The 22273-nt window shown below is 49.5% G+C and overlaps 2 protein-coding genes across 9 annotated transcripts; one reads left to right on the plus strand and one right to left on the minus strand.

Moving 5' to 3' along the window:
* Positions 1-2417: 2417 nt before the first annotated feature.
* On the plus strand, positions 2418-9850 carry MPI (mannose phosphate isomerase). Of its 7 annotated transcripts, none has more exons than XM_082618524.1 (8): positions 2418-2474; positions 2955-3082; positions 4185-4401; positions 5146-5287; positions 5633-5815; positions 7527-7700; positions 8630-8838; positions 9145-9850. In XM_082618524.1, exons 2-8 carry the CDS (start codon positions 2985-2987, stop codon positions 9361-9363), a joined length of 1242 nt encoding a protein of 413 aa, XP_082474650.1. In that variant the 5' UTR covers positions 2418-2474; positions 2955-2984; the 3' UTR covers positions 9364-9850. The 7 variants fall into 7 exon arrangements, with proteins under 7 accessions (XP_082474650.1, XP_082474649.1, XP_082474655.1 ...); XM_082618523.1 differs by having other exon boundaries at positions 4201-4401; XM_082618525.1 differs by having other exon boundaries at positions 2467-2550.
* Positions 9851-10862: 1012 nt separating this feature from the next.
* On the minus strand, positions 10863-16778 carry FAM219B (family with sequence similarity 219 member B). 2 transcript variants are annotated; one of them, XM_082618532.1, is made up of 5 exons: positions 16527-16778; positions 16236-16323; positions 15442-15519; positions 14953-15001; positions 10863-13231 (listed from the first exon to the last, which is right to left on the minus strand). In XM_082618532.1, the coding sequence occupies exons 1-5, from the start codon at positions 16723-16725 to the stop codon at positions 13067-13069; spliced, it is 579 nt and encodes a 192-aa protein (XP_082474658.1). In that variant the 5' UTR covers positions 16726-16778; the 3' UTR covers positions 10863-13066. The 2 variants fall into 2 exon arrangements, with proteins under 2 accessions (XP_082474658.1, XP_082474657.1); XM_082618531.1 differs by having other exon boundaries at positions 10863-13234; positions 16527-16777.
* Between the last annotated feature and the right edge of the window lie 5495 nt (positions 16779-22273).

Consider the following 22273-nt stretch of genomic DNA (forward strand, 5'->3'; position numbering starts at 1 on the left):
GTAGGCGTGATCAACTGTTAATTCGATCTCTCCCTTCCCCGTAAGATGGGAGGTGTGGCTGAAGGTTCCAAGCTTCTAATTGTGGCTTAGTCTTTCTGGTGACCAGCCCCCATCCTGATGCTATCCAGGAGGCCACCAACAGTTGCCTCATTAGGATAAAAGATGCTCTGATCACCCAGGGAATTCCATGGGATTTAGGAGCTCCGTGTCAGGAACCAGGGTCAAAGACCAAGTATTAGAACAAAAGATGCCCCTAGTACTCTTACTGCTTAGGAAATTATAAAGCTTTTAGGAACTCTTGCCAGGAGCCAGTTATTCTATCACAGTATCACAGGCAACACAGAGATCTTTGCTGTCTGCAGCCTGAGAGGAGAGCAGTCCACACAACATGAGGCTGTCCTGCCTCCTCCTTGTCTGCCCAGCCTCATACATTGCTGGACTGTTGAAGAAAGAATGGAATTTGATATCACCAACGTGAAGCTTGTCCACCCATCTATCTCTGAAGACCCCTGGGATCTGTCTACTTCCCTCTGAGAGAGACATCATACATTTATTCACTCATTAACTTGTTCAACAAGGGAGGAGGTATAGCAGATTGGAACTCTATGCTCTTGGACCTGTTACCTCTCCAAGACCCATTTTTCTCATCTCGAAAATGGGGCTAATGACAGTACCTATCTCATAGGGTTGTCCTGAGAATTCTTGAAAAGGGCTAGCATAATCGTTAGTGCATAATAAATAAATGTTAGCTGCTATTATCACTTGAGCATCAGCTGGGCACTGGCAGAAATGTGAAGATGAATTAGACATATGGTCTAGAAGGAGAGAGAGGAAAGCAGATCATCACTAGGTAACAAAGTGTGATCAGTTCTATTAGAGGTAGACAAGCAAGAGTTAAGGGTGAAAGGTTCTAGGCTCTCCAAACACCCTAGTTTCCCTTCTAGATATATTTTTCTGTGTGTAGGGAGGGTGGTAAGGGGTGGGGGCTCTGTCCCAACAATCTTAAGTTCTTCCTTCCCTGTGCAGAGGTACTGTGAGGAAGGGACTCTAACTTGACTTCAGTGATGGTGATAGTGGGAGGTGCTCTAAGAACTCCCTATGCCTAGACTAACCCCTCATTCTTCTCCCAGAAGGTTCATATTGCTGGAGGAGTGGGGATGAGAGGAAGGAGAGGTATTCAAAGCTAGGAGGTATGTGAGATGTGCTGTTTGTATGGTTCATTTTCTTATTCCTTAGTGTATGGTGAAGCTTCCTTTGAAATGCAGGCTGATTTATCTGAGCCAGGGGACCCTTAGGGAGGTCGATGTCCATAGCTGGGCAGAACATTGCAGAGAAAACAGTACCCCTCTTTCCCCTGGACATGTGTGGTAGAGGCCATGGGAATCAGTGCGGGAGGAAAGAGGAGGCAGAGTCAGGATTATAGGCCCTTACTCCAGGTTCCCTGGAGCTTTGGCTGCTATGCTCCTGGGCCCCTCCAGCTGGCTGCCCTCTTCCTGGGTTGTTGACTGAGGAGATCTGTATGTCAGAGCCTTTCTCTCCAGGATATAGCAAGATTACTCCACAGCCAAGGCCAAGCCCAGCCTTCACAATGCAGGACTCCTGGTGACTTCCCTTGACTTCTGTGTGTGTGACTTGTGAACAGCTCAGCCTGGAGGAGAAGCTAGGGTTCTGAGTCCTGCAGTACTTAGGGCAGGAAGAATCAGAGGAGCACCAATCACTGACTACCTTCCTGAGTCCCACATCATCCCATCTCACCCTCCAGCAAGCCTGTCAGTCCAGCATTATCATCCCCATTTTACAGAGGAAGAAACTGAAACTCAGATTAAGGGCCTTGCATATGACATTTGCCATCATCATCAAGCATTAGTGAGTTCCTGATTAGATCATAACAATTCTTTGCTCAAACCGGCTAATGAAAACCTGAAGTCGTGACAATAGCCTACAAAGTTCTGCTCATTGCCTTTCCTCTCTAACCACCTCACTTCCACCCTTCCTGCTCACTCTGCTCCAGCCACTCTGGCCTCTTTGCTATTTACTCCGTAAAATGACAGGCACATTTCCACGTTCCCACCATAGGGCCTTTGTTTTTCCTTCACAAGAATGTAAGCTCTACAAAGGCAAAGTAATCGTCATCTCGTTCTCGGATGTATCTCCAGCCCTCAGAACAGTCCGTGGCATTTACCAGGTTCTCAATAAATGTGTGCCTGGTGAATGAACGAATAAATGAATACTGAGACCTAAGATTGCGGGCTGGAAGCCTCTGGACTGGCGGGTATTCGTTCTGAGAGCTGGAGGGTGGAAGAGGGATTCAGAGTGCGGGGAGTGGCCACAACGGGCGCACGGGTCTCCGAAAAGGCGCTCAAGAAACTACATTTCCCATGAAGCTCTGGGGGCAGAAGGGCCGAGGGTCCTGCCGGGAAACGTATACGTGCTAGAAGCCAGGTCTGGTGCCGCGAAGATGGCCGCTCAGAGAGGTGGGCTGTTGGCCGGGGTGCCAGCGAGCGTGGGGGTGGGTCGCGTCCTCGGACCCTTCCCGACTTGATATACCAGGTAGAACCCACCCGCGGGGCTCTGCGGAAAGATGGATGGGCGCCGGGCAGAGGAGGGGGCACCTGCGATGGGAATTGAGCCGTTATTGCAGCCCTCGAAGAAGGGTCTTGAGGGGAGGGGGCTGCGCGTGGGTTACTTCGGGACCCGGTGCGGTGGAAATAGATTCCTGCCACCCTCTCCCCGTCACCTTAACGCAACTATCTGCCTCACGTCAGCAGAAGATCTTTACTGCCGGTCTTAGAGATGGGAACATCGAGGCCTGCAGAAGGGTCTCAACTAACAACCTGCAAACTCCTTATTTGTATCCCCCAGACAGAACCCTCAGCTAGGGTGTAGTTTCCCCGGGACAGGAGGGTCAGGCCTCAGGAGTGGAGTGGAAACTGACGCTCTGTCTGTACCCCCAGTATTCCCACTTTCCTGTGTGGTGCAGCAGTATGCCTGGGGGAAGATGGGTTCCAACAGTGAAGTGGCTCGGCTGCTGGCTAGCAGTGACCCACTGGCCCAGATCTCAGAGGACAAACCATATGCAGAGGTGAGACCCGGGCTGTATTTTAGCCTACTTTACCAGCAGGTGGGACCAAGGTACTCCTCCACTCACGGGGCCCCAGGCAAGTCATGTGAATCAGCTGGGAAGGGAAGACAGGAAAGAGAGAGGAGGCCTCCTTGGCTTTTGAGATCTGTGCAGGTTGATGAACCCACATGATAGCACCAGAAGTGAGGTTTTGTCATAATAGACTGGAATTTCCCAAGAACTGTCAGTACTTACTGACTTTTATTTTATTTTATTTATTTATTTATGGCTACATTGGGTCTTCGTTGCTGCGCGGGCTTTCTCTAGTTGCAGTAAGCGGGGGCTACTCTTCGTTGTGGTGCACGGGCTTCTCATTTCGGTGGCTTCTCTTGTTGCGGAGCACGGGCTCTAGGCACGTGGGCTTCAGTAGTCGTGGCACATGGGCTTCAGTAGTTGTAGCTCGCGGGCTCTAGAGCACAGGCTCAGTAGTTGTGGCGCACAGGCTTAGTTGCTCTGTGGCATTTGGGATCTTCCTGGACCAGGGATCGAACCCACATTCCCTGCTTTGGAGACGGATTCTTAACCACTGCACCACCAGGGAAGTCCCAGCACTTACTGAATTTTAATTCAGCCCTCCTTGACAATTAAAATTTTGACTTTGACTAAGTTTGACATTTTTAATAACCTAAAATATATTTTTTTCCTGCCCATTTAGTAGAGAAAAAGCCAAAGCACAGGAAGGCTTAGCCTCTACTTCTGAGACTAGAATAAACGAATGTTAACCCCTCACAGAGCCACCTGAGAGTCAGAACTTTTCAGTGACCTTGACAATGCAGGTTTCATTCTCCTCACTAGACAGATGAAGAAACTGATACCCAGAGACAGGAAATAACTAGCCCAAGCCTCCACAGCTGGTTGGAGGCAGATCCTGGACTAGAGCTTGGGTCTCCTGACTCCTGGTGTTCTGGGTCTTCTGCCCTCATGTATGTCTGTGATGATATGAGCATTTATACCCGGTCTTGGGAGTCCCATTTTAGAACTTGGCTGCCCTGTGGGGAGCACAGGGTAACAGATTGGGGCAGGCCAGTGGGTGGTGCCGGCTTCTTCCTTTTTCCCTCCCAAGTTTCCTGTTTTTACAGCTGTGGATGGGGACCCACCCCCGGGGAGATGCCAAGATCCTTGACAACAGCATCTTGCAGAAGACCCTAGGCCAGTGGATTGCTGAGAACCAGGACTGCTTGGGTTCGAAGGTCAAGGACACCTTTAATGGCAAGCTGCCCTTTCTCTTCAAAGTGCTCTCAGTTGAAACGGCCCTGTCTATCCAGGCACACCCTAACAAGGTACAGGATCAGGGTAGGGCACAGAGGTCAGGGTAGAGAAGAACTTATGTCAAGGCCCTCCCACAACTTTTACTGCTGCTTTTACCCTGCCCATGCCAGACTCCAGCCCCAAATTAAATTCAAGCCTGTCAACTCCCAATTTAGCTCTGCCAAGCCAATTGCTGGTGACACATGTAGCAGCTAAGTTTAAGTGGACAGCTGACCAGCCTGTGCCAGGGGAGCTTCTCCACACTTGTTCCTGGGCTCCCCTCAGCCAACCCAGGACTATTTATATCTGCCATTTTTCCACCTGGCTCTCTCAAAGAGTTTACCTTCCAAGGCAGGGCAAGTACCCTAGTCACTGCCTCAGCTCCACTCCCATGTCTTTCTGCACAAGCCTGTGAGTCACAGCCTAAGCATTTGTCTGTCCAAACTCCTCATTTCTAGATGAGCAAAGTAAGACCCAGAGAAGAAAGGGATTTACCCAAAGTCACACAGCTTGTTAGTGTCAGAGCTTGGCTTGGTGTTTGGGTTTCCTGATTCACAGTCCTCTTAAAGCCTGCCCCACCTCTCCCCGACAGTTGGTCCACGTGCCTGCCTTGGGCTGGCTGAGCCCCGAGTTTCTGAATTATGCCTTGACTGGGCTCAGTGCCAGAGGTAGGAAGCTGACTGGGGAGTGTCGAGAACAAGGTCTGGGTGAGACTGGTGTCTTCCTAGATGATGGCTGCACCTTAACCATTCTCCTCTTCCCTGGCCATCCCACAGGAGCTGGCAGAGAAGCTGCACCTCCAGGCTCCACAGCACTACCCCGATGCCAACCATAAGCCAGAGATGGCCATTGCCCTCACCCCCTTCCAGGGCTTATGTGGCTTCCGGCCAGTTGAGGAGATTGTGACCTTTCTGACAAGTAAGGTTGGGCAAAATGCTGAGAGCATGCATATTGGCCTAGGATGCATGGGCAGCCCAGGGCAGAGCTGGAACAGTAGCAGAGAACAGAGGCTGAATGTCACAGGAACTGAGGGGCTGGTTGGCCTCATGAATTCTTGACACTCCAAGGACAGGTCCATGAGACCAGGCTCAGGTGTGATTGCTGAGGGTTGGTGGTGAGCTGTCGCTTTTCACTGCAAAGCTTGCATAGCATTGCGTGGCTCCTTGGTTAGGGATGAGATGGGGAGGCCTCCTCCAGCTTCCCACGTTTGCCAGTTCCATCTTAACCATTCCTGATATGGGCCCTGGCCTGACCTTCCTGCAGAGGTGCCCGAGTTCCAGTTTCTAATTGGAGATAATGCAGCAACACAGCTGAAGCAGAGCCTGAGCTGTGACTCCCAGGCTGTGGCCTCTGCTCTGCGGAGCTGTTTCTCCCACCTGATGAAGAATGAGAAGAAGGTAGTGGTGGAGCAGCTCAACCTGTTGGTGAAGCGGATCTCCCAGCAAGGTAGGTGTCTCAGGCCTGGGTGCACTGCCCCGTCCTGGGCCCCTGGCACAGACACTAGGCTGTGGGGATAGGGTTCTCAACCCCTTTGTTCAAGTAGAGCACCAAAACGGGCCTGACTTAGGTGGCCTGTTAGTGACTTAGCATTTCTTTCCCAGTCTTTGTGGAACAAGGCCCTAGGTTGAGTGCTGCTTCTAGCTGCTCTCCATGGAGGGTTTTATACTTTGGGGCTAGAGAGCAGGAAGGAGATGAAGGGATCCTCTCTCTCCTCCAAAGGCCTGAAGTCCAGAGCTCTCAATCAGTAGATCTTTCCTTAAATACCTGCTCTGTGCCCGACCTTGTGCTAACTAAGGAGAGTTCAGGAAATGACTGTGATGGGTATGGTTGTGTCACCTTTGGGTTGGAGAGTCAATACAAGTAGTGAAAAACAAGGCAGAATGGACTCTTCTGCTGGGTGCTTATATGGCACACGTGATGAGGCCCCAGCTCCTTTTCCAGGCAAGCCCAGAGCTCTTCTGGTTCTGTTTCTACCCATTTCCCCTACTACCTTTGACCCACAGGGAACTATTTATTTTACCCAGGCATATCCTACGTTTGTTTTGTCTTGTTTTTTGCTGTCTTCTCTGCTTGTATGCCTCTCCCTTTAGGGCTTCTTGCACTCACAGCAGAGCTGATTACTTCTGCTCAGAGCTCCCATAACACCCCATTCATACGTCAGGTATAGCCCTTAACACCTGTGTGTAGATATCATCACATGCACACCTGTTAAAACTGGAGTTTTCTCTAGGCCAGAGACCTGTCTCCTTGACCTTCGTGTGTCCCCACAGTGCTTATAACAGAGTAGGCATTCGTCATGTGTCTGTATGAAGACTCAAAACAACCCTCCAATCCAGACCAACTGGTCTCTTCATTGTGGCACTGACACACTCTGCTTTTACTTAGAGACACCCTCCCCCTTCTCTCCACAGTCAAGGAAGCCCAGCTCACCACCCTCCCCTCCTCCCCCCAGTTCCCAAGAAGCCTTCTGCCACCACTCTTGCTCAAGCTGACCTCATCTCCCCTGCTGCCTCCAGGACACATTTTGGCCCTTGGTTGCATCCTGCCTCATGCTATCTGGGGTGACCAACCATCTCAGTTTGCCTGGGACTGAGTGATTTTCAGTGTTAAGGGAAAGGCCTGGGCTAACTGGGACAGTTGGTCACCCCGCATGGAACCCTTGAGTTATCTCCTAACTAGATTCTAAGCTCCTAGAGCAGAGGTTATCAACCAGGGGACACTGGCAGTCTGGAGACATTTTTGGTTGTCAAACCCAGGTTTGGGGTGCCAGTGGTATCTCGTGGGTGGAGGCCAGGGATGCTACTGAACATTCTGCAATGCACAGGACAGTCCCCACAACAAAGAATTACCTGTCCCCAAATGTCAATAATGCTGAGGTTGAGAAACACTGTCTAAAAGGACTACACTCTAGCCCTTTTAGTGCCTAGTAGAGTGGTGGGCATATAGATAGTCAAAATGGGGGAAACGGCCATCTGTGTAGGCTGGAATATCAAGGAAGGCTGGCCCCCAAAGGGTGGGGGATGTGACGAGGAGAATATGCCCACCAGTTTCTGGATTCCTTGGGTAGGGTCTTCTCCAGGACTCTCCTTGGCCAGGAGGGGGCTGTGAACACCACTGAGGGTTCCTAAGTGGCCTTGGGGTGCTCTGTGACCCTCAGTGGCTGCTGGAAACAACATGGAGGACATCTATGGGGACCTCTTGCTGCAGCTGCACCAGCGGTACCCAGGTGATATCGGATGCTTTGCCATCTACTTCCTGAACCTGCTTACCCTGAAGCCGGGGGAGGCCATGTTTCTGGAGGCCAACGTGCCCCATGCCTACCTGAAAGGAGGTGAGCCGCATTTCAGCAGTGAGCCCCACTGCCATCTGCCTCAGGCCTTGTTTCCCCATCTGGACAAAACAGGAGGGGGTGGTCGAGGAGACCACTTTTAAAGTCCCATCCAGCTCTGACCTCCCAGGGTTCCTGGGGTCAGCAGGGAAGTGACCAATAGGGATGATGAATGCCAGATTGAGTTGGACAACTGCTTGGATCCTCACACCGCCCCTGTAAGGTCATGATGCTCTCACGTTAAGACCTGTCAATATGTGTGGGAACCACAGTTTGAATCCAGGCTATATTGTATCAAGGCCATTGTTCTCTTCCCTGCCTTCACAGGTCTGTCCTGTCTTCACAGAGATTTTATGTTAAAAAACACATTGCCGGACTTCCTCGGTGGCGCAGTGGTTGAGAGTCCGCCTGCCGATGCAGGGGACACGGGTTCGTGCCCCGATCCAGGAAGATCCCACATGCCGTGGAGCGGCTAGGCCCGTGAGCCATGGCCACTGAGCCTGCGCGTCCGGAGCCTGTGCTCCGCAACAGGAGAGGCCCCAACAGTGAGAGGCCCGCGTACCACAAAAAAACCCCTAAAAAACAAAAAAACAAGACAAAAAAAACCCATTGCCACAGAACGGTGTCACATTTTGACTGTTGGCCGTTTATCCACTCGTGGACAGGATTCTGTGGTAGAAGGGGAGAATACAAAATCTCCAGAGGGTTGGGGCTCCTCCAGGGGATAACATGACTCCCCTTGACAATGGCAGGTGATGTGTCACCTGTTTTGGTATCTTATCTTAGCCTATTCTCACAGAAGACGCAATTCACACATCTTTATCTGATTCTACAGGGAGCTCGTGGCACTCAAGTTAGAAGGCCCCGCCCTGGAGAGCCAAATTCCAAGGCATCCTTCATTAGCTTACCACATGACAACTGTCTGTCCCCAGACTGCGTGGAGTGCATGGCATGTTCGGACAACACGGTGCGCGCTGGCCTGACACCCAAGTTCATCGATGTGCCAACTTTGTGTGAAATGCTCAGCTATATCCCCAGCCCCAGCCAGGACAGGCTTTTTCCTCCAGCATGGAGTCAGGAAGACCCCTACCTCTCTATCTATGATCCCCCTGTGCCAGACTTCACCGTTATGAAGATGGAGGTGAGAGGGCTGTGGTGGGTGTTTTTTGTGTGGCGTGAAGAACGCTGGCAAGGGCCACAATGTGGAGTATACCTGGGGCTGGGTTTCCTTTCTGCCAAGCTAACGTGGTGGGAGAATGGCCACGGGGCCTGTCTGTGGCTCTCTGCACCAGGGACCAGACAAGGGCCTCCGTGCTGACAAAAGCCCGAGCCGTGGGGGAGAAGGCGGCAGAGCTCTCCCTCTCACTGTCCTTGGGGTTGTCCCAGGACCCCTGTGAGCTAACAGCAGCTCAAACCCTGCTCCAACTTGCTGTTTCTTTCTGCCCAGGTGCCTGGCTCTGTCACTGAATACAGGGTCTTGGCGCTGGACTCTGCCAGTATCCTCCTGATGGTGCAGGGGACAGTGACAGCCAGCAGCCGCACAGCCCAGGCCGCAATCTCCCTGAAGCGTGGTGGGGTGCTCTTCATTGGGGCCAATGAGAGTGTCTTACTGAAGCTCACGCTGCCTACGGACCTGCTGATGTTCCGTGCCTGCTGCCTGCTGTAGAGGCCACAGCCTTCCTGGCTCTTCTCTGCCAGTCACCCTACATCCTGGCCAGCCTCACCTCCTCAGGCCCAGCCCAAATCCTTTCCCTGTTCCGGGCTGTTTGGGTATACCCTGAAAGAGCTGGGGTAGAAGAGCTTGAAGTCAGTGACTCCTGAGCAGGCCTAGGCTGAACCATCTTCTTCCTGGTAGGAGAATTGAGGGCTGATACTCCCCTTGTATTCTTGCCACCCTTGAGCCAGGCTCTCCTCGATGCACGAAGCGGCAGCTCTGTTCCAGCCTATAGCATTAGGCAGGGTGGTAAAATCTATGATTAGCTCAGCATCAGTCACAGCAAGATAGGTAATTAATTTGGAAGAACAGGGTTCTGGCCCCGGGACTGCCCATTTCCTCAGTGCAGAGAAGGAGGGAAAAGGGTAGGCCTGTGGACTAATGTTGCTGTGTCAAATCAATTAAAGATCACCTGTGTTGAGGCCTGTGGGCTAAAGAGCACTCAGCCTTTGCCATTCCAGTCCCTGAAGCGGGCTGAAAGAGCCCTCCCTGGATGTTGTCCAGTTTCTGCTTTATTCCTGTTTCAGACAGCTTCCTGAGGGAGGTAGGCAGGCTAGACTCCAGAGGCCTTTTAAAGGAAGGTTTGGGAGAGATAGCCTGCTGTAGCCTCAGCTGCAGAGCTTGCAGGCAAACCTTGGGCCCTCCAGCCCTGCAGACAGTGGAAGATGGGTCTAAAGAAAGGCATTGTCAGTGCAGAGGTTCTTCTCTCCGGTGCTTTAGTTGGCTTTAGGGCAGGGATCATCAGGCTAAGGCCAGCAGGCTGGATCTGGCCACACCTTCATTTACATACTGTCCAGCTCCATTCAGGCTACAATGGCAAAGTTGAGTAGGTGCACCGAACTGTATGGCCTGCAAAGCCAAATGTAGACTGGCCCTTCACAAAGGTTGTCAACCACTTCTCTAGAGCACATTCAGTCACTGTATATACAGGGGCTAAAGGACAGGACAATCTAATTAGTGTTGTGAAGAGAAATCAAGCTACTTTTTTCTACATTGGCAGGAAGTACCTATGAGGGCATCTACTCTCCCTGTGCCTACCCTCTAGAGGTGGGACACACCCAGGAGGTGGCACAGCTGTGTGTTTTGCCACTGAGGTTTCTGACTAGCAGTCTTAGATGCTATCACCCCAGACCAAGCAGAGACCCAGGCTACTGGCTCCTTCCTGTACGTAAGGGGTTAATCTCACACAGAAGAATCTTTCTGGGCTGCTGCCCACACTAGACCTGTACAATGGAATTCCAGGCAACGACCTTCAAAAAAGTTCTAGCCAATCTGTTCAGCTTTTTTTGGCTTCCAGTAAATTTTCTTCAGCTGAAAAAAAAAAAAAACCCTGAAAAACAAAACAAAACCTGGGAAGAAAGGGTCTGCCAAAGGGAATTCATTCTAATGAGAAGTGATAGGCAAAGGCCCATACCATCCATGGTCTCCAATGAGCAGGCCTGAAAATGACGCCTATTGGGAACAGGAGAAAGGAGAGGCAGTCCTCAGAAGAACAGTTGGGGCTATTAGGCTATTTCTTCATTTCAGAATTCAGAAGGGGCAATGACCGTGGTCTAGGCCTTTGTTAAAAATCCTATTGCAACACAGACTCAGGCTCAACTAGCATGATTGTATTTATTCTTACAAACTTACAGAGCTATAGAAGCCTAAGCCAAGAGTTATGTAGAATAAACACCTTACAGTACCACTCCCATCTGTGAGGTAAGCCTGAACACCTCCCTGTCTCCTCAGAGTGCTGTCACCTGCAAAACACCCAGCACTTTTAATTAAGGCAGTCTGGTTCTAGACACCTTGGTGCCTTTATTCGTGACATTAGGCTTTATTCATGACATTCATGGCTTCTAGCCCCAAGCAATCAACCATTTCTACCCTTCCTTGCTGTACAGTGTTCCTGCAACTTTTTCTACAAATTTAATGCCTTCCACACAGGGTCAACCAGCTCTGAAACATTACGGGGAGAGGTGCAGCCAAATACACCAGTGTGGCTTTATAACAGCAACCACCGGAGGGCCTTGTTCTTGGGGTCCTGCTGCCATCCTCACCCCCAGCAGCTGTCAAACACTCAGGCTACTCTGTTCTAACCAAATGAAGCAACAGACTGGGCAAGTTCCCAAGTTGGGGCCACACAATCCTGACTACCCTACCCCTTAGGCTGGGAACCTTGTCCACTCCCATTCAGTGCCATTTGGTTTTAGGTAAGGCCAAAAAAAAAAGAGAACCACTAAAAAATTAAATTCCAGACAGAGGTCTGGTATCGCAAGAGATGCTATCTACTGGGGGTCACGGGAGATGATGCCGACCTTTTGGTGTTTTCATACTGGGGACTGAAAGAGGCTGTATTGAACCTAGAGGTTTACTGTAAAGCCCAATCCTGAGTATCCACTGTGAGGCCCATGCTGTGGTCAGAGGAATCTGGATGCAACAGAATGGCTTTCCCTAGGGTGAAGGGAGGCCCTCTGCAACGGCAAGATTATTTCCTCAGGTGGGGGCCGTGGGAGCTTTCACAGGTCCCTCATCCTGTCTGTGAGCCCCTGTCTCTGTCAAAGGCCACATACCTGCACCAGTATACTTTTCACCCATTGCTGCTCCTCAAGTGTAAAAAGTTAAATAGGGGAATTCCCTGGCGGTCCAGTGGTTAGGACTCCGCGCTTCCACTGCAAGGGCCTGGGTTTCATCCCTCCCTGGTCAGGGAACCAACATTACCACAAGCCGTGGTGCGGCCGGGGTGGGGGAAAAAATAAAGTTAAATGGGAAGGCACCTAACTACTCCTGCAGCTCCCTCTGCTGGTAAGCAGAAAGTGCAGGCTTCCAGGGCGAGCTCCAGAACCTTCACCCAACCTTAGCTCAAGGGCTGGGTGAAGATACTAGCTAAGACCAAGGTGAAGAATAGCAACCAAGGAAAGACAAATTTTGTCTACACAGTAGAGCAGTTTTTCTCTAAGGATGGATGGACCAAGTTACTAAGCTCACCCAGACAGTTGGACCAGATGGGAATGCTCTGCTTCCAGGGATTCTGGAAGCCTTGATCAGGTTGTGCCATTAAGCAGCCTGCTGTACAGTCAAACAGGAACAACTGGAAGAGGGCCAAAGGGCCCTGCTTTATGTTCTCCTGAAGGTCAAACAGGTAACCCATTTTGGAGCTAGGAAGAGGAGGAGAGCATATCGAATTTCTTGAACTGGATTGCTCCCAAATAGTTAAATTCTTTTTCAAAGACTCCCAGCTGCAAGCCATAAAGTGCTGTTCTCTGCCTCCACACAACACATCCACCACAGCCTGGGCGCAGAAGCTCCCTTTCCCCTCCACAGGGCATGGTGACAAAGATGTCTGCTGCAAGTTTTTCTCTTAGCCAACTTTGTCACTCACCATAAGAACCAGAATTCCTCTGTTCCTTCCCTTATTAAAGTGGTTTCTCCAAACTCTACTCCAACAGCAGAGGAAAACTGCAGAATTCCACCTATCCCCTGTGGCCCAGATGGGGGCCTCTGGCCTGAGAAGCACCAGGTATGGGGTAACTGCGGTCACTGACTTTCCCAGAGGGTCAGTGTCTCCAGTGATTCTGGGGTTGACAGCAGTTCCCACTGCACTCTGTGACCGATGAAGGGCCAACAGGACTTTGCAGTCATGGTGAGCAGGGCCCATCTTAGGGGGTTATGTCTACTGGAGGGTACAGGAGGAAGCATCCCTAAGACAGCACCAGCAGCAGGAGCATGTTGAGGAGGTCATAGGCTTGGGGGGAATGAGGTCCAAGTCCTCATCATCTGGAATCTCATCCAGGTGGTACCCATCCTGGAGCAGCTGCCGGCTCACATCCTGGTTCACCTGCTAAGAGCAGGACAGGAGAGAACTATAAGCCAGGCTACAAGGCAGAAGTAACTGCTGCCCAAAAGGCAGACCCACATTTCCTTACTATGCATGCCCCACCCTCAGGCCAAGCCCACACAACCCTGGATTATAGGAAGAAGTGCTTCACCCAGCAGGGAGGGACATCCAGGGGCCTGAGCCAGTACTATCCAGGCTGCATTGTCACTAGCCCCCAGGGAAGCTGCCCTCACTAAAGAATCCTGAGAAAGCTGATATAAATATCAGATTACAGATTATGTTTGAAAGTCAAGACCTGACCATTCCCACTGGGAACCCAGATTGGTCCCTATGAAGGCTGAAGAATATGGAACAATGATAACAGAACAATCGGGCAGAAGAGTAGAGGAATATGGGTTAGAGTTGAACGGGGTGGGGAATAGCTTTTTCTGCACTGCCAGTTAGACATGTCATCCTTTGATGCCAACAGAGCTCATTGCTTGCAAAGTGGAACCTGTCAGCCCGGCTTCACCAATTCCACTGAGCAGAAGGAGAATGTGACTGCAGAGTGTAGGACTTTCTCTGGTTCTTGGCTAATTTTTTTTTCTTTTTTTTAACAATCTTAGGCACCCAGAGGTTTAAGGATACAATTTTCAAACTGCCCGTATTCTCTGGCAGAAACTCAGGGGGCGGCCAAGGGTTTCCAGGAGAATAAGGAAGAAATACCAGTGGTATACAGTCAGGTCCCCAGCACTTCATCTCTGTCAAAGGCAGTAAGCCGCACATGCCAGAACTTGACGTCCCCGTGTTTCTGTCTGGGCCAGTCACTCTGGAAACTGTCCAAAAGGCCAGCCCAGGAGTATCTATCTCTGTCTCAGTTCCCATAGATGGAACAACTGAAGGAACAGAAGTTGGCCTGGAAGAAAGCAAGCTTGGTGGAGGATGGCCAGGGGAGGGACAGAAATGCTAATCTCAGACAAAAGACAATCAAAAGAAGGGAGACTAGGGGCTTCCCTGGTGGCGCAGTGGTTGAGAGTCCGCCTGCCGATGCAGGGGACACGGGTTCGTGCCCCGGTCCGGGAAGATCCCACATGCTGCGGAGCGGCTGGGCCCGTGAGCCATGGCCGCTGAGCCTGGGCGTCCGGAGCCTGTGCTCCGCAACGGGAGAGGCCGCAACAGTGAGAGGCCCGCGTACCGCAAAAAAAAAAAAAAAAAAAAAAAAAAAAAAAAAAAAAGAAGGGAGACTAGAATTACTGTGTGATACTGGAGGCAGGACTAGGACCACTAAGTCCAAGCTGCAGGAGACACTTCCAATTAACAAGGAAGACTTCTCTATGAGCTACCTGAATTGTGTGTGCCGGTCGGGGAAGACAGGCAGCAAGGTTTCTCGAAGGTAGTACTCACTACTCACTACCCAATTACAAGAAGCATTCAAACAAACAGAGGATGGTAAACACTTAGCTGGGATTTATCAAGAGGATTCCTTTTCTAAGTGGTGGCCTGGATTAGAAGACTAGCGAGGTCATTTCCATCCCTAAGGGTCTATGGTCTCCTGGACTTTCAACAGCGCTCCTCAGACACCCAAACTTCTGCTGGGGGAAGAGGGCAGAGTAGAAGATTGGAGAACAGACTGGAAGTCTAGCACAGTGCCATGCATACAGCAGGAACCAGACAAGCATTTGGCAGTGGCAGTGACACTGCCTGCAGCCTGGCCCCACCACGGAAAGGTGCTCTGGACTTGCCTCTGCAGAGGAGTACCCGGAGGAGTATCTGGATTCCAGCTCCCCATCACTAGGAGAAAAGGAAGACAGTCAGTTTGGGGAGATGCCCGTGGAGCACAGCTACAAATGGCAAGGTGCACAGCATGCAAAGGGGTCTGAAGGACTTGTGAAGCAAAGACCACACACCATAGAACTCAAACCCATAATCTGCCATGAGTATAAATGGCTCCTTCCATTGGCTCCAGCAGGGACAGGGTCACTGTCACTAACAGTGCAGACATAATAGGGCAGGATGAGTCCCCCAGACAAGGTTGGTGCTTCAAATCCAAGAGCAGCAAGATCACCTATGAGTCCTCTAAGCAAGCCATCCTGGGAAGAGAGAGTGCTCTGAAGCAGCAGCCCTGGAACATGCACAAAAGGTCTTGGAAGAGACAGGGAATAAGCGAAGCAAGAGATCTGAAATTTTACCCAAGTCACTCCCCAAGGGGTATTTTCAAGGAGGGCACTCACCTGTCAGAGTCGAGGGACACCAGGTTTTCATCTGGACTCTGACTAAGAGCAGTATAGCCCTTGTTAAACTTCACTGACCTGAGGGGAGATGGGGGGACAGACCAAGCATAGATGAAACGCCAGCATTTCACAGGGAAAGCCAGAGTCCTCGCCCTTATAGAAAAAAAAAAAAAAAAAACTGCACTACTCCTGACTTGCCTTCTGTCTGGACAGCCACCACTCCCTGTCATGTATCTGGCCACAGCTCCTCAGAATGTGCACTTCCCCACACCACTCCCCCTGCTAATCCTGAGCAAAAGCACACCTCCTCTTTCATGAATCAGGAAAAGCCCCATCTCCCCACCTTATTTAACCAGAGAACAGAAAAACCAAAGTCCTTAGACAAATTCCTTCACCTGCTTTAGCTCTTCTTTGTAAAAGAGGCCCTGGATAAGGTCCCATCCAGCCCTCAGAGTTTACCGGCTGTTAAGAAAAAAATACAGCCCTGGCTGTTTCCACACTGCTCTCCACCCTCACTCCTGGGGACCCCAGCCACTATGCTCCCCCCTAATTTAGACAGTGAATGATCCTAGGCACTGACGAAAACTCTTATTCCAAAGCTCCTTCCCTGACGTCATCACATCCTGGAAGGGAAAGACAAGGTCGTTCCTCTTCCCGTTTGAAAACAGTGAACCGGACCGGTTGGCCTCAGGGGCATCACTAGCTGGGCCTTAAGCGTGGGTACTCTGTCTCCCAGACTACACTAAGGCCTTCTCTGGAAACGCTTGCACAGAGGAGGTGGCGCCTGCTGAGACCTTTTCCCTGAAGAGTCGGGGCGGTTCGGCGCGGCCCCCAGCATTCCTTTTCTCCGCAGAACTGCCTTAGCCAGGTCCCGGTGCTTCTCTGGAAGTCAAAGGGGCCAGGTCAGCGGGGTGCTCCCCACTCCGCCGTGCCTCCCAAACGCCAGGAGCCCGCTCTCCGAACAGACTTCCGGGTGCGGGAGCGGGCTGTAGGAGCCCCTCCGGGGTCGACCAAGCGGCGCTCCGGAGCCCGCCCGGGACGCGGCAGCCCGCCCAAGCAGAGACCCCTCATCGGGCCGCACTCACGCAGCTTGGCCTGACTGGAAGGCGCGCGCGCCACCATGTACGGCCCCCGCTTCTCCACAGCCGCCGGGGTCCGCTCCCCCAGCCAGGGGACTCCAATGCCGCTTCGCTCGGTGAGCGGCCCCGCAGCTCCGGTCCCGCTGAGCCGGGGTGCCGGGAGAGACGACCTCACCCCAGGTTCGCTGGGCTCCGCGGTCGCCATCGCCTGGCCACGCCCCGCCGAGTCGCGGAGCCCCGCCTCCTGGTTAACCAGCTGTCAGCCGGGAGAGAGGCGGTCCCTCCTCGAGCAAGATGGCGGCGCGCAGGTGAGGGCCGTAAGCGCCCGAGCTTTCTGGTCGCGCCTGCTGCAGGGTTGGCTCAACTGTTCCGCCCTTCCGGGGGCTGGATTGTTTCAGTCCCTCCTTTCTAGCACCCTGTGGTGCTCGTAGTCGGCCTGAGCCTGGGGATGTCAAGCCAAGTTATGTCTCTAGTCGAAATTAAATATCGATATTTCCGGGGGGCTGCGGGTGCGCGCCCTCAGACTCAGAGCCCGTTAGGCCCTGGCGCGCACGCGCTCCCCGCAGTGTTTCCGCACAGGTCCTCTCGCCACAGCCGGAGCTCCCCAAGGGCGGACCGGGGAGAGGCTGGATTGAACGGAAAAGAGCGGTATGACAAAGGGAGGTATTAGCTCCCGTCTCTACAAAAGGAAACAGGCTAGAGAGAAAGGTTCAAGGACCTTGTGGAGGTCACACAAACTAGAGGCAGTGCCTTGGTAACGCCAAACCTTCGTTATTTCCAACACCACGCTGTGCCCGAGACCTTGGATGAGACCTGATCTTCTCTAGGCCTCAGTTTCCACATTTTAAAATGGAACCAACGTCACTACCTGTCTTACAGTGATAAACAAGAACAAAATAGGACTTCGAAAGAAGAGCAAAAGTGCGCTGTGTTTGGGACTTCCCTAGTGGTGCAGTGGTTAAGACTCCACGCTCCCAATGCAAGGGACCCGGCCTGGCCAGGGAACTAGATCCCCCATGCATGCCAGGCAACTAAAGATCCCACAGGCAGCAACGACGATGCGGCGCAGCCAAATAAATAATAACTAAATATTAAGAAAGAAAGTGTGCTGCGTTTGTGTGCGTTGGGGCATGGAGCTGTCATGGCTCTTGACGTTTCTGGATCCCAAGGGATGTGCTTGTGGCTGGCTGGAAAGTATCTCCAGATCCTTGTAGTAATTGCCAAATCTCACAAGGCTGTCCCAAGGTGAATTTATTAGCTTCCACAGGGTAGGTCAACAGTGTGCAACTTATGAACCCCTAGGGCCACCCAGAGAGTTGAGCGGGAGTATGCCGCAGACAGGATAAGAGGAAAGGACTAAATTTTTTGAAAAATCATTAGCGCAAAGGAATGCTAACTATTTTGGTAGATTCCACCACTGTTTTTGACCTCCAGAAACAGCAATTTCATGTGGCTCAACTTAATATTTAATCCTCCTGACCTCCCAATGAATCACTGTTACTCCCATTAAGCACATGAGGCTTAGATTTGGTCAAATTCACAAGTGGTACACCTGGAATTTGTTATTTATTATGTTTTTATATTTTTTTGAATTTTATTTATATAGCAGGTTCTTATTAGTTATCCATTTTATACATATTAGTATATATATGTCAATCCCAATCTCCCAATTCATCACATCTGCATCTATTGAGATGATCATACAATTTTCATCCTTTTATTTTGTTAATGTGATGTTCATTAAGTCCCCTACATACAACCAAGTTCTGTTCTGAGAACGCGTTTGTAAGTCCAATTTGTTCATAAGTCCAACAAAGTTAGCCTAGGTAGCCAACTAACACAATTGGCTATATAGTACTGTACTGTAATAGGTTTATAGTATTTTTCACACAAATAATAATAAAAAACAAACACAAATATAAAGAAAACATTTTAAATCTTACAAGTAAGTACCTTGAAAAGTATGCCAGACACGTGAACTAACTCAAGTGATTGGACATACGAACGCACGTTCACATCTTTGAAAGTTCACAACTTGAAGGTTCATATGTAGGGGACTTACTGTATCATGTTGATTGATTTGTGGATATTGAACCATCCTTGCATTCCTGGAATAAATTCCACTTGATAATGTTGTATGATACTTCAAATATATTGTTGAATTGTTTCCTACTATTTTGTTGAGGATCTTTCCATCTGTGTTCATCACGGGTGAATTTTTTACCCTGCTACTTCTTTCTGAGGTTTTCTTTTCCCATCTCACCAGGTTTCAGATTTTATCTTTTGACTTTTCCTATTACTGGTAGAGCACAGATAACTGACAAATGGAGCCTATGAATCTGCGGGTCTTTCTGGGTTTCCAGGTCACCAGCCCCACCTTAATCCCCACATTAATTCATGTCATCTCCCTCTAGGGAAGAGATATTTCCCCGATCCTCATAGCATCCTCATATGGTACTGTCATACCTACTTCACATATATATAAGGAAAGTGACAGTCACAGGGATTAACTTATTTGCCGAAGGCCACAAAGTTGTATAGGTAAGAGTTGAATCCTTATCTGCCTCAAAGGCCTGACCTCTTTTTATACCAATCAGGTGTATGTCTTTAATGTTATGGACTGAATTGTGCCCCCACCCATCCAAATTCATATGTTGAAGCCCTAATCCCCAATGTGCCTTTATTCAGAGCTAAAGCCTTTAAGCGGGTGATTATGGTTAAATGAGGTCATAAGGGTGGAGCTGTAATCCAATAGGATTGGTGTCCTTATAAGAAAAGAGACACCAGGGAATTCCCTGGAGGTCCAGTGGTTAGGACTCTGCACTTCCACTGAAGGGGAGACGGTTCAATCCCTGGTCGGGGAACTAAGATCCTGCATGCCATGCAGTGTGGCCAAAAAAAAAAAAAAAGAGACACCAAAGATGTGTGCACACAGAGAAAAAGGCCTTGTGAGGAAACTGAGAGAAAGCAGCTCTCTGCAAGCAAGGCAGACAGTCTTAACAGAAACCAACTCTGCTGGCACCTTGATCTTGGACTTCCAGCCTCCAGAATTGTGAGAAATGAATTTGGTTTTTTGTGTGTGTGGTTTTTTTTTTTCCTTCTTTTTGGCCGCACAGCTTCCGGGATCTCAGTTTCCCAACCGGGGATGGAACCTGGGCCACGGCAGTGAAAGTGCCAAATCCTAACCACTAGACCATCAGGGAACTCCTAAATTTCTGTTCTTTAAGCCTGTGGTATTGTTATGGCAGCCCTAGCACATTAATACAAATGACATTCTCCAAATTTTCAGAATTTACTTCCAGAGCTTAATACTTGCTCTAACATGATACTTTTAGAATTAAAATGCTGGGCAGAAAGCTAATCATAAATAAAAGCATGACCACAGCTGTGGTGAGCCAAGGCTACCACAGAATCACATCACTTCTTTTTTTTTTTAACATCTTTATTGGAGTATAATTGCTTTACAATGGTGTGTTAGTTTCTGCTGTATAACAAAGTGAATCAGCTATACACATACATATATCCCCATATCTCCTCCCTCTTGCGTCTCCCTCCCACCCTCCCTACCCCACCCCTCTAGGTGGTCACAAAGCACCAAGCTGATCTCCCTGTGCTATGTGGCTGCTTCCCACTAGCTATCTATTTTACATTTGTTAGTATAGATAAGTCCATGCCACTCTCACTTCGTCCCAGCTTACCCTCCCCCCTCCCACTTTTCTTAGTTTTGAACAAACTTCCCCAACGTAGGAAAATTATGCAAAAGTGGGCCAAATGAACTTGCCTTTGCAAAACATTGAAGATGGACTCCACGTGCTGCTAAGGACAAGTGCCCTGGCATCTGAACAAACAGGAGAAACTGCATTGGCAGCTAGCAAAGCTTAGGAAAGAATGGCTAGGCTTAAACCATTTTCCTAAGCACCATGATTATAAAAATGATTATAATGAATAAGACCTAATCTTATTAATCTTTCATTCTAAGCCTGCAAAGTAGCTCCCATTTTCAGATCATAAAACAGAAGCACAGGAGGGTTAGCTAACTTATCCATAGTCATATAACTGCTATATAGAATGGGATTTGAACATAGGACTTTTCTCACCCTATTTCTACACTGTGTTGCCTTCCGTCGGCTGATGGGTAGATGTAAAAAAAAAAAAAAAATGCTGGACATACTAACATCATGTCCCTCTTGAGGCGTCTTGAGGCGATATAATTGGAATTTCACATCATCTGTGTAGTACTGTAGTACCCCCTTACCCATGCGGGATACATTCCAGGACGCCCGGTGGATGCCTGAAACTGGGGATAGTACCGAATGAACCCTGTAAAGACTATGTTTTTTCCTATACATACCTATGATAAAGTTTAATTTATAAATTAGGCACAGTAAGAGATTAACAATAACTAATAAAAATGTAGTGTAATAAAAGTTATGTGAATGTGGTCTCTCTCTCTCCCTCAGAATATCTTATTGTACAAATTTAATGTCTTTCCATCTTAACTAAGCGCTTATCTCACTGTGGCTGTAACTTTTGCAGTTCAAGGTTCAACAGCAAAACTAGCACAAATTTTTTTCCTTCTTCACAATAAAACAGCCTGGAGTTGTTCTTAGACCTTAGCACCCTCAGCATAGGACTTTTTTTTCTTTCCTTATTAAGTCAAGAACTTTCACCTTTTCACTTAAAGGAAGCACTTTTCAGGTTCTCTTTAGCGTATGCAAATTGCCAGCATTACTACTCTTGCACTTCGGGGATATTATTAAGTAAAGTTATTTGAACACAAGCACTGTGATATCACGATAGTCAACCTGATAACTAAGACAGCTACTAAGTGACTAATGGGATGGATGGGATGGAGAGGGAAGGCAAAAGATTTCATTACCCTACTCAGAATGGTGCTCAATTTAAAACATGTTTATTTCTGGAATTTTCCATTTAATATTTTTGTACCTCAGTTTACTATGGGTAACAAATTGCAGAAAGCAAAACTGCAGGGAAGGAAGGGGACTACTATATCCTTGCCAGAAACGTTTAACTGGATTTTAATATGAGGAAACAATCAGGAAGATGCAGATGCAGGACATTCTACACCACTGGCCTGGCCTCTTCAGAAAAATCAATTGTATATATTTTATGCCAAACTTCTTGAAGCATGTTAATGGTACTGTGGTTATTTAGGAGGAAAAGGCCTCTCTCTTAGACGTTGCTTAAGTATTTAGGGGTAGGGGCTTCCCTGGTGGCGCAATGGTTAAGAATCCACCTGCCAATGCAGGGGACACAGGTTTGAGCCCTGGTCCGGGAAGATCCCATGTGCTGTGGAGCAACTAAGCTCGTGTGCCACAACTACTGAGCCTGTGCTCTAGGGCCCATGAGCCACAACTACTGAGCCCACGTGCCACAACTACTGAAGCCCATGTGCCTAGAGCCCGTGCTTGCAACGAGAAGCCACCACAATGAGAAGCCTGCGCACCCCAACGAAGAGTAGCCCCCGCTCGCCGCAACTACAGAAACGCCCAAGTGCAGCAACGAAGACCCAATGCAGCCAAAAATAGATAAATAAAATTTATTTTAAAAAAAGTATTTAGGGGTAAAGTGTCACGTCTGGAACTCACTTTCAACTGATTGAGGAAAAAAAGTGTGTATATATACTACAACGAAATAAATGTAGCAAACCATTAATCGGTTTGAAATTTTTCAAAACAAAGAGTAGGGAAAGAAAAAGCTAGAGACCCCATTCTGTTAGGGTAGAAGCCCTA

The sequence above is a fragment of the Mesoplodon mirus genome (assembly GCF_964341445.2).
Source record: "Mesoplodon mirus genome assembly, chromosome: 4".
Taxonomy (NCBI): Eukaryota; Metazoa; Chordata; class Mammalia; order Artiodactyla; family Ziphiidae; genus Mesoplodon; species Mesoplodon mirus.

What these genes read in the sequence shown, in the direction of transcription:
- MPI (XM_082618523.1), top strand. An exon ending in TCCAGGCACACCCTAACAAG is followed by an intron (nt 4,402 to 5,145) that starts GTACAGGATCAG and finishes GCCATCCCACAG; the next exon opens with GAGCTGGCAGAGAAGCTGCA. An exon ending in CCATGCCTACCTGAAAGGAG is followed by an intron (nt 7,701 to 8,629) that starts GTGAGCCGCATT and finishes GTCTGTCCCCAG; the next exon opens with ACTGCGTGGAGTGCATGGCA.
- FAM219B (XM_082618531.1), bottom strand. Translation starts at nt 16,725, where the DNA reads ATGGCGACCGCGGAGCCCAGCGAACCTGGGGTGAGGTCGTCTCTCCCG. An exon ending in TTCCAGTCAGGCCAAGCTGC is followed by an intron (nt 16,324 to 16,526) that starts GTGAGTGCGGCC and finishes TTTGACTTCCAG; the next exon opens with AGAAGCACCGGGACCTGGCT. An exon ending in GTGTCCCTCGACTCTGACAG is followed by an intron (nt 15,002 to 15,441) that starts GTGAGTGCCCTC and finishes CTTTTCTCCTAG; the next exon opens with TGATGGGGAGCTGGAATCCA.